Here is a 12,168-nt window from a genome sequence, read left to right on the forward strand (position 1 = left end):
GATAGTATCTATGAAACAGGAAAATAAATATTTATGAAATAGGAAAATTAATTAACTTCTATTTTATTAACTGATCCAGCACATTAAGTTTTAGTAGTCGTATTATATGATAAGAGTTAATTAACTTGAACTTCATTACGCAACTGATCTGCAGGATATTATGCCTTACTAGTCATATGAAAGCATATTCATACGAATTAATTAAAAATCTTAATTAGATTAACTAAGATAAATTTAGTCTTTATTCAAAAATGTGTATTCCCTGATTATTTGCTTCTACAATTTAGATATAAGAATTAGAATACTATTTAGCTGTATGACTTTAAATACTTATAACGAACTTGATTAATGAGATCGTTTTTATAAAAAGTGTTGGAATCGATTATCCATGCTGGATGTGTCGGATCAGCTTAAATACTTGCAACACTAATGCTTTAATGTGAATTTCTTAACCCTCGTGGGAATTTTCCTACCAAAAATATTTGATAAATCAACTGGAATTGAAGCCTTTCGCCCATGGCAGTGGTGGTTAAATAAATGGTCGTTAATTTTGATAATTTTACGAGGCCGTCAACCGGTCGTTACGATAAGCATCAACAAATTTTGTCCACGCTAATAATTAACGTAAAGGAGTGAAGGATACCATCTGAAAAGTATACGGGTGCTGCTTTAATATACGGGTATCGTGTTAGTTTTCGTTGAACAAATTCATATCGTTCAAGGAATTCCCACTTGATCTTTTTAAACACACTTTTCATCGTAACTCTACATCCCAAATTTTCGTTCGCAAGTTTGGATTTATATCAGTTATAAGTAAATGAATTCACAAAAGATGAAGATAATAAATGCAATTAAAAGATTATTGAAAATGTCAACTTCTCGCTCCATTGAGCGATCTGAACTCAACATTTCTATAAAAAAGTTCGTCCTTCTGAATTCACGTTTCGCTGAATTTCCACTGAAGAGTTAATCTTACTGATCCTTCGAGTGGAAAAATGTTGAGAAAGCATGGATTCGATTTAATGGAATCGAACGTGAATAGGGTAGACGTGTTTTCAATGCATTTCTCACTTACCTGAGAGAAGTACGGTGGCAGGACGCATCGTTGATCATCGAGACGCGAACTCTGTACCCTTTCGAGTAACTCGAATAAATCTTGCGTGGTGCTCTGGTAACAGAAAATAGCGTGACGTTTATTCAGGCTGCCTGAATCGAGGTTTCGTCCAGCGTCAAGCTCCATTCACGATCAATTTATCACGAAACTTGGTAACGAAATTTGCTACGTAACTAGAAAACTGAAAAATCTGTGCGTAGCATCGAAATCTCGCAAAATAACGAAACCTCCATTGTCAATTTCGATATAATATTTTTCAAATGCTACTATTATATATTTAACAAGCATAGTTTATATTTATTCTATTATACGATATTAGGATATGGACAGATGCGTTAAAAATATCTTTTGAATTACTTGTAGGTCAGTTATGTACGTTACCTTTATTTTCTCTTGATTAGCGCCTTGGACTTCTTGCCTTTCATCCTCCGAGGCTGCACGCCGAGGCTCAGCCTCACAATACACAGATTGTTCCAGCTGCTGTCTCCTGAAACAATTAAAAACACTCATTAGCGAACGTTCCGAACAATGCGAAAATTCTTATCCTCATCATACAAAATATAATATTTTATTTTATACATTATTAATTAATATGCCGTTCTATTATTTTACGTCATCCTTTCAATTTTTCATAAACCTTCAATTACTGGGTTAAATCTTTCGACCCGTGATTCGCTTAAAATTTCACAAGATTTCCCATGATGATTAATCACCATCGCATTTTAATCCCGTTATAAACTTCGATGTGATGCAACGTTCTCATTTACAAACTCCTCTAATCATGTTCTATTCTATTTCTGTTGCACTGATGCCATCCATCATCCTTTATCGGCGTGTATCGAACGATTTACAAGACAAGTCCGTTTCGAGGCGAGACACGAGGAAGCAGATGGGCTTGGTGGAGTTGAAAGGTCAGTCTTCTAGGGTCCACGAAAAACTCGTCAAGATCGACTAATTCGGGCCTCCCCTACGAAGATCGCCTGAAACAACTGCGCATCTGGCAGCAGCTGCTGACTTTTCAACCATCGCGATTATCTCTTATCCGGACAATTTCTCTTTCTACATTTGGCTTAGCATAGCAATTTTACGCCATTACTGTAGATTTTACGCACTTGAAAAAAATGTCTTTTATTAACTGATTTATTTTGCATAAAAATCTAGTTAATACGTAATAAATAAATGTCATGAACAGAAGAATCAGATGTAAACTCCTCCAAACAAACGTATATCTTTACACAAGTGGTTGACCAATGGGCATACATTCTATCCCAAAATCCTTATTTCTGTTTCTCCTAGTTAGAAATAAATCGCAAAGGGATCCTCAATTTTTTCTAATATGCTGTCGACGAATTCGCAGCTGCGTTTCTCTTTGACATTACGCCTATCATCAACGATCCTATAAATTCATCAGCCCCTGGTTCCGTCCGATCACGATGACTTCTATGAAAACTCGAACAGACAAATGGATCCGTATCGTTAAACTCCAATAGGTAATAACCGCAATAGGAAAGGCTGACGCGTTGATAAACGAATATCGGTGATCGCGAACACCCGACTCGGGGCGGTTTAACACGTGACTGGCAAGAATCTCCCCTCGCGGGAATCGGTGGACCGAAAATTTGATAGACACCGCGCGAGAAAGAACGAGACAGGCCTGATTGAAATTCAAGCAGCGCGTGACCAAACGATTCGTCGTAAGGGTTTTTGCCCGGTCGCACCGTGGATGATGACGTTCATTCATCATCGAGTCATTCGCCGCAGACAGATTGGGATTCCGGTTGCACGTGGACGTTCGCTGGACAAGCGAACGCTCGACTCTCTGCATACGCGAACAGATATTTCAAAGCACAATGGGGTCTTAACTACTTGGGCCTGTTGCCAACACTGCCTCGCCAGACGAGATACGAGTGACCACAAAAAGAGATTGGCACACATCCATGAAGAGCTTTTTCATCAAATACATTAAATTTGTTGTACCATTTTAATCAACGTTCATTTGATCCGAGAAAAAGACAAATTACTTCGATAAAGGGTCAAATGCTAGTATAAATCTGGGTACTATTAATGTTTCAATACGTAAACTATTCATTTGGTTCATTTTAGAAATAGACGAGAACTAAATTTTATAATCGATTATTAAACTAATAAACGCTCATTAAATTAATTTTAGAGTTCATCGATTAACACTTATTACTCATATAAAGCTAGATAGTATCTATGAAACAGGAAAATAAATATTTATGAAATAGGAAAATTAATTAACTTCTATTTTATTAACTGATCCAGCACATTAAGTTTTAGTAGTCGTATTATATGATAAGAGTTAATTAACTTGAACTTCATTACGCAACTGATCTGCAGGATATTATGCCTTACTAGTCATATGAAAGCATATTCATACGAATTAATTAAAAATCTTAATTAGATTAACTAAGATAAATTTAGTCTTTATTCAAAAATGTGTATTCCCTGATTATTTGCTTCTACAATTACATAAAAATCTAGTTAATACGTAATAAATAAATGTCATGAACAGAAGAATCAGATGTAAATTCTTCCAAACAAACGTATATCTTTACACAAGTGGTTGACCAATGGGCAGAAGAATGCTGTCCTTCCATTCATTAGTAAAACTGAGAGCTAGTTAGTAAATGCTTAACAAGTATTACATAAGGAATGTGAAGAACGTGGAGTGTATAAAAACTTAATGACAGTTTTACAAAATTCTATTCATAGTTTCTAACTTAGGTATGTACTGGTGAAAAATATTTATCAACAACGAAGTCTTATGTTTGTCTTCTTAAATTCTTGTGTTCCCCTGTGCGAACTGATCTGTCCGATTGCTGACGAACGAATAACTCTCGACTCGTTATGGTTCGAAAGCTTCTTACAAAATTACGTAAAGAGAAAGGGTAAGAAGCAGAAGGGATTGCTTTCTTCAAACGAAGAAAAAAGATACGGAAACCCCAACAGACGGGGGCCACGTGCGATGGACAGTTCGGACTTTACCTTTCAGGTATCTTAAGAGACCTTCGCTTAATTGTCATATATTTGGCAACATTCGTCAGATGTTAAAAATATCCTTGGCAGATTAGTATAAAAATTTTGTAAAACCTCTGCTCTCTTCCTGTCTTGTCCTCTCCACGTGCAGTAAACTAATAAAACAATTAAAAAATGCTAAGACACGCACCACCTGCATTAAAAATAACCGGTGACCTTTACAGACTTAATGACCAAAGGGAAGTGACTTGTGTTTATTGAATGACATTTTAAATGCATCCAATCCAATGAGTGATCAATCTACCATCGATTAAAAAATGTCAGTAACGCTGGGAGACATAATGCACAAGATTTTCATTTGAAAATTTGACCTGCGAACTTATTAAATAATTGATCCTTTTTTTTCATCTTCTATTTGCTATCTTCGATTTTCAACACTTCCCCGCGTTACTGCAAACGACCCACGCATACATTTATTGTACAATTGGTTGTAAATCAACAATTTAAATGTGAACTCCGTCGGATGTATTATTCAAATCCCGCCCCGGCGCGCATTCGAACACGGTTTTCAACCGACTCTGGCTTCGAGAAACCCGATAAGTATGGTTCAAGCGTACAAAGCTGCTACAGTATCTTCAAATTTTTCGTTATAAATTCCACGATGTATTGATCCGAACTTTCGCGCTTCTCCTCACTGTTCATTCTCGCGAAAAATATTTCCTCTCGCTCAACGAAAGTTTTAACAAATGTTCAATACAAGAGAATATTCGATGTACAAAGTTGGTTTCATGAAGAATAATAATTTCTTCCCCTCAGTTAAAATCAATTATAATAAAAGACCAAATCAAGTGCTTCTAACTAATAAAAATGAATATTAATAATGGGAAGGCGTGAGTTGAATTTTACATCGTCCACCGGCAAAGTCAGCCGACCAATGGGAAGTCAGTGGTCCAAACTTGAAAGTGTTAACTGCAGTCAGTACTCTTAACAGCTCGGGACACTCGAAAGCGCTCGAACAGATGTGCTCTTCTGATTTCAAGTGTCCCGCGGTCAAAGGCCAAGATGTTTCCGGGCAGTATGCTCTAACACGCGGGGTGACTTCCACGTGAACAGAACACGCCGTCCACAACTGTCCCTCAAACCAGAGACAGAAAACTTTTGAACGCAATCAATTTTCATCGCAATTAACGACTTTGTAGCAGAGGAACGGCGACTGCAAGGAACTGAACAGAGGATATCGATCTTATCGGTCGCATCGGTTATTCGTCACCTCGTCCCGAAGGAAAAAAGGCTGACAATGAAAGGAACAAGTGGGATGATACGCTGGATTTCTGCGACTCATTCGACCACTCCGATTGCGATCGTTCAGTACAGTAATCAACAAAAGTTCTCACCCTGGATATAATAGTACAGCGTGTCTATATTTCTATTAGTTATTACAATAAAATTATTGGATAAAATTATACGAAATATAATGTGAAATATTGTATCAATAAATACAAGAATTATTGTATCAACTATTGTATGAAACACTGCATTAAATACTGTATTAATACTTTAAAAATATTCTATTTTATCCTGTATCTTAATTTGTATTCTGTATAAATAATTTTGTCGATCACTGTATATTCTTCGTGAATATATATATATATCTCTCTTTTTCCGTCGGGCTCTCATCTACTTGTATTTCGTAACGCCGCGCGACCGAGCACGAGATAAAGGAAAGAGCTGTCCTTTCAATCGCAGAGAAAGGAGAGGCCACCGTGACGTGACAGTAATTTAAATAATCGAACTCCAAAGGAGTCCATCGCGATTGCTCCCTATTTTCTCGCCGCACGGTACAAAGATTGCGATACAAAGTGGCCGGATCAAATGAGAATGTCGTCAGCTACGTAATACTGTCCTCCCTGTTTTGCATTTTATTAAATTGCATTCTGTTCGTGTCTTCTTGAAATCGATACGATTTTATGTAAAGCACAATAATTCATATTATTTATTATTGTTTAATATCGTTCAGAAAGAAGATTCGTAACCACGCTTAAGCTTTTATAATAGAATTAGAGCGAAAAAAGTTCAGATTTAATTTTTCTTCAATTTTCAATTAGTTTTCTTTAAGATTGTAATCGTTCAAATGCGTAGATGACGAGATAACGCAGATGAATGTTCTCTTCGACGTGTCCTTAGTTTTTCTCAGCTGATTTCGAGATTCGACAACAATGTGCAGGCGGTCGTGCGCATGAGCCAGGCGAATTGCGAAAGAAGGTCGTACGTACCGACTTGCTTATGTACGCGATCGAGAAAGTGGACGGACTAGGTCTGGTCTGCCTCGACAAGGCAAAATAGGTGGAAGGTGGAACTTCTAAAACGAACTGCAATCTTTCTGCGACTGGCATTTATCGTCGTATCTGTCGATAATCGCACATTCCGGCTCGTCGACCGCCATAAACGAGCAACGCAACAACACTGCGGCTCGATCCGAGTCACGGGGCGTCGCGCCATAGCCGTTCGTTCGAAATCCGCGAGGAAAAAAGCATGGGAAAACAGATTCGAGCCACGTCCACCGCGTGTATCTTATTAAAATTTCTAATCTCGGTGGAAAGAGTATAAAAATTGCGAAATGTTCTCGAAGCGAGTGGCACATTGCACTGTTTTAAGCTTCTCTCTTTTCGTTTCAATTGCAAGCGCTCGAAACAGCGTTTACTGTGGAACAAAAGGAGAAGGACGGAACGTTGATGACTTAATTTCTGGAATTATCCCGGATCGTAACGAAACATATGCACGATACGCATCGATGCATAATGCTCGTGCATCCTATCGATGATGCCAGGAGCGAGACAGAAGGAGAGAGAGAACGAGAGCTGTTAAGGCAATTAGTTTGGAATTGCAATGTACCGCTTATGCGAGACGGATGAACAAGCAGCAACCGGCCGTTTTCGATGTACACTAGCGTTCACAAGTATAATAACAGTTCTAATAAAGAGTATTGATAGTTTCTAACTTAGGTATGTACTGGTGAAAAATATTTATCAACAACGAAGTCTTATGTTTGNGCAAAATAGGTGGAAGGTGGAACTTCTAAAACGAACTGCAATCTTTCTGCGACTGGCATTTATCGTCGTATCTGTCGATAATCGCACATTCCGGCTCGTCGACCGCCATAAACGAGCAACGCAACAACACTGCGGCTCGATCCGAGTCACGGGGCGTCGCGCCATAGCCGTTCGTTCGAAATCCGCGAGGAAAAAAGCATGGGAAAACAGATTCGAGCCACGTCCACCGCGTGTATCTTATTAAAATTTCTAATCTCGGTGGAAAGAGTATAAAAATTGCGAAATGTTCTCGAAGCGAGTGGCACATTGCACTGTTTTAAGCTTCTCTCTTTTCGTTTCAATTGCAAGCGCTCGAAACAGCGTTTACTGTGGAACAAAAGGAGAAGGACGGAACGTTGATGACTTAATTTCTGGAATTATCCCGGATCGTAACGAAACATATGCACGATACGCATCGATGCATAATGCTCGTGCATCCTATCGATGATGCCAGGAGCGAGACAGAAGGAGAGAGAGAACGAGAGCTGTTAAGGCAATTAGTTTGGAATTGCAATGTACCGCTTATGCGAGACGGATGAACAAGCAGCAACCGGCCGTTTTCGATGTACACTAGCGTTCACAAGTATAATAACAGTTCTAATAAAGAGTATTGATCGATCGAGATTTAATACGAGTGCTTCATAAATCAAATTGTTGATTCAACACGAATTCGCGTAAACATTCTACTGTTTGCATGAAGTTTCATATTTATACTCTGACGGGAATTAAATTTGCAATGCAAATTCATAAATTACATTGTAACCAATCTCGCGAGTTTACACATTTTGACAAACTTTATTCAGTACGTGAATACAAATATTTATCACNATCCGCGAGGAAAAAACCATGGGAAAACAGATTCGAACCTTTCGAGCCATGTCCACCGCGTGTATCTTATTAAAATTTCTAATCTCTGTGCAGAGTATAAAAATTGCGAAATGGCACATTGCACTGTTTTAAGCTTCTCTCTTTTCGTTTCAATTGCAAGCGCTCGAAACAGCGTTTACTGTGGAACAAAAGGAGAAGGACGGAACGTTGATGACTTAATTTCTGGAATTATCCCGGATCGTAACGAAACATATGCACGATACGCATCGATGCATAATGCTCGTGCATCCTATCGATGATGCCAGGAGCGAGACAGAAGGAGAGAGAGAACGAGAGCTGTTAAGGCAATTAGTTTGGAATTGCAATGTACCGCTTATGCGAGACGGATGAACAAGCAGCAACCGGCCGTTTTCGATGTACACTAGCGTTCACAAGTATAATAACAGTTCTAATAAAGAGTATTGATCGATCGAGATTTAATACGAGTGCTTCATAAATCAAATTGTTGATTCAACACGAATTCGCGTAAACATTCTACTGTTTGCATGAAGTTTCATATTTATACTCTGACGGGAATTAAATTTGCAATGCAAATTCATAAATTACATTGTAACCAATCTCGCGAGTTTACACATTTTGACAAACTTTATTCAGTACGTGAATACAAATATTTATCACGAGTATCTCAATATTTCATCATTTCACACATCGGACCATTTCTCTAATTCAATGTCATCCGATATTAATTATCGGAGTATCTCAAATTATTTTTACACGAAACATTACTTTAAAAAAATCCGTGTCATTCGCCTCTGGGCTCCGCATTTATTACTACGACTTTTCAAAAATACGTAACGAGCATGACTAAAAGTTGAGTACTTGTGGACGATAGTGTATCTTGTTGGTCTCGCAGCTGAGCGACATCGATCAAAACGAGCATCAGCGGCAATAACAGTCGTTAGGATCGGACAGTAAAACTAATCAAACCGCGACGCAGGGTATACAGTTACGTACGACGACGACATGCGCGTTACACGCTTCCTCCTGTCCTATCCCTATCGATTTAGCCCCGATCGATCGCTTCAGATCACTGATACCCGGCCGCGACCGGCTCGATTATTCACATTACTTTATGCATTGTGTACACAGACTTAGCGGGAAATTCCTGTTTTCAGTATCAGGGCGGAGCCTCTACACGACTGCCTGCCTGGTTGAAAAGAATTTCAACTACCTATCATTGAATCGTAGACTTTTATGCATTTTCAGATAAAAAAGCTCGCTCATTATGTCATTTAAATATTAAAGGTCTACTCAGCTTTTGATATTCTATACATATAGTTTTATACTATTAAACGCTTGTATTCAATTATGAAACGATGATCAAATCATTATAGACGTCATAGTAATTGCCTTAAAAATGTAGAACATCTTTTACATACTTTGTTTCCTAACAACGTTTCGTAATTTATATTCTTATCAATTTTTTGTACGAGATGCTGGAGTTTCGAAATGCAAATAGCTGCTACCGCTTTTACAGCGGCTCGCTGGCATGTATGCAAAGGCACACTGGATAAACACAATCGCTGACCTAAATAGCGACAATTTTTGTCAATTTAACAGTCGCTTCGTGGCCAGGAACTCCGGTAGCTGATTACACATGATGAATTTTCTGCGTGCGCGCACGCACGCACACGTTCGCATAGGCGCGTGCCTATGGTTCAAAGGGAGTTGCATAAAGGTTTTCATATCTGTTGTTTACCTTCCAGCTAATGCTCCCCGTTGCACTTTCACTACGCGGGACACGGGAAACGGTTCATTCAAGTGCAAAACGTTGGAAATCTGTTCCCCGATCTATGAGATTTATTCTATCACGGCGCCGTATTTAAGATCACCGTATCATCCATTATATAAGAAAATATGTAGGGTATATTTTATGAGGTAATAACATAACGTAAAATATTCAAGTACGTGATACAATATAAGATGTTATCATGTAAAATACTTAATGTATGTAACACGTTGGTACTAAATCTAGCGTACAATAAGGTACTAAAGACCGTGCCATTGTATTTGCATTTTTAAAAATGAAACTTGTTTCCCTCGTGTTTGCAACGAAATTCTTTCTAAGATTTATATTGTAGCATATAATTTTATAGTGCGCAGTATCTTTTTTTCCTTTGCAATTACTGTTGATTAATCTCGAGATATCACTTATCATTACTCATTTATTTGCTTAAGTGAAACAGGTTTCACATTAATTGTTACTCACTGTGCTAACGAGAAATTACATCGATTTCAATGATAAAATTGTCAGAATCTTATCATTTATCTTCTTCTATGTGCAGTCGTCGATGAACATTAAATTCCAAGAAAAATGCAATTAAATGTTTACTTGTTTAGATAAAGTAATAATGTCATCCGGAAGGAATCAATTATTTCGTATGATTCATCTCATGCTTGTATGTACGGAGACAAGGTATAATTGATACATTTCGGAGGACAATTTGTTTAATTCTCGAACGGATCGGAATCTCAAGGATCTCTGCTCGTTATCGTCCTGGCTATCGATAATCGTGCATTCCTTTTCGTCGGCTACCGTAAAAGAACGCGCCCCGTAACCCCTGGTATGTACAATATGTACACACTATGTAAGAGCACTGACACATACTTATGTATTTCGTGCACGTTATCGACTTACGCTGCCTGTAAATTGGATTACACCACACTAAACACCGAATCTTATCTCGAACGCATTCTCCTCCCGCTCTGTGTCGGTTAACAAGCTCTGTTCTGCGTTTCCGATACGCGTGAAACGAGGAATTCTTCTCCCTTGAATCTTCATTAACTTTTATATAAACCAGCGTAACAATAGAGAGAAGAGTTATTACAAACAGGAATTTTATGATTAGATTTTAAATTAACATGAACTACTTAATTACAAAATTATTAAAAATTCTCCTATGACTTTAAATTAGAAATATGCAGAGGCAATTTTTTATATGTAAATTTCTTCCATGTCACGTTTTTCTTAATTTCTGAAAAGGTCGGCCAAAAGGTGAAGATATAAGTATTCTTAAAAACAAGTATTGTGCAAGAAATGTTGAACGCGATAATAGACTTTCTTACTCGTTAAAGAATGTAAGGATTAATTAACTTTCTTAACTATATCAATTAAGAATTGTATACTTTCTCATTTAATTCTGTCATTTTCGTCAGTGTCTAATTACATATTTTCAAAATCTAAATACTTATGTATTTAATCTTGAGATGAAAAGACGTATAGAAATTAAAGAATTAGTTTCGGCCAGGGAGAACGTTCTCTTTTTTGAATTTAAATTATATTAAAATACTTGTGCAACGAAATGTCTGTAGAAACGCAGAAACAACTTGGCAAACGACGCAAAGTAAATCTCTATTAAAACGACTCTTTGCAGGTGGCAAGATAATTTACGTTACAATTTAAACTCGACCGATCTCGCAACAATTAAGCAAGCTGTGACGCAAAGTATAAAACGTGCTGTGAAAAGTTCTATTAATTATGAAAAGAGTAGTAAAAAAATGTCAACAGAGTTTATTTATATAATATATAATATTTATATTAAAATTATAAAGAAATATTATTATTTACATAAGTATTCGTGTATTTATTTTTAATATATTTATAAAGAGTTTGATTGCTTCAAACTGTCTACCTTATTATGTGATTAATAATCACGATTTAACATGAATAGCAGTATTGAATGGCTATCCTCGAGTTCATTTCTAGACCGATAAAATACATTTTTAACCGAGTTTTCCACAGAGTCGTACGGTTCGAGTCGTCATTACGTTTGAATGTGGCCCAAAGGGAACTGCACGGGCAGCAGAAACTTTTTGAAATCATTTTTCAAACGAAACGACCCGCACACCAGGAAACTGAGAACAGTTTCAAGCTGGCAAGAAAGGCTAGTGTCTAACCTGGCCAGAGGAAACTGGTAGACTTTAGTAGAGGAACGAGGCCCCCGTGTCGTTCCCATAGGAATCGGGTTTCTACACGGTAGCTGTACGTGCGGTCGTCCTGGTGAAATAAAAGGACGGGTCCAATTAAACGAGTTAATTTAATAAGCGCTCGTGACGGAGCGCACCCAACCCGTCGGG

The 12,168-nt window shown here is 37.7% G+C and overlaps 1 protein-coding gene across 11 annotated transcripts in view; it reads right to left on the bottom strand.

Moving 5' to 3' along the window:
• LOC108630922 (rap1 GTPase-activating protein 1) overlaps positions 1 to 12,168 on the bottom strand; it is a 134,134-nt gene that overhangs the window by 58,067 nt on the left and 63,899 nt on the right. For all 11 annotated transcript variants that reach the window (XM_018034508.2, XM_018034515.2, XM_026818454.1 and 8 more), the window contains 2 exons: positions 1,496 to 1,601; positions 1,076 to 1,168 (listed from right to left, as the gene is read on the bottom strand). In XM_018034508.2, coding sequence (XP_017889997.1) covers positions 1,076 to 1,168; positions 1,496 to 1,601 — 199 coding nt within the window. The remainder of the gene's footprint in view (positions 1 to 1,075; positions 1,169 to 1,495; positions 1,602 to 12,168) is intronic.

This window comes from Ceratina calcarata, unplaced genomic scaffold (genome assembly GCF_001652005.2).
Source record: "Ceratina calcarata isolate Rehan_Ccalc_2016 unplaced genomic scaffold, ASM165200v1 scaffold79.2, whole genome shotgun sequence".
Lineage (NCBI taxonomy): Eukaryota > Metazoa > Arthropoda > Insecta > Hymenoptera > Apidae > Ceratina > Ceratina calcarata.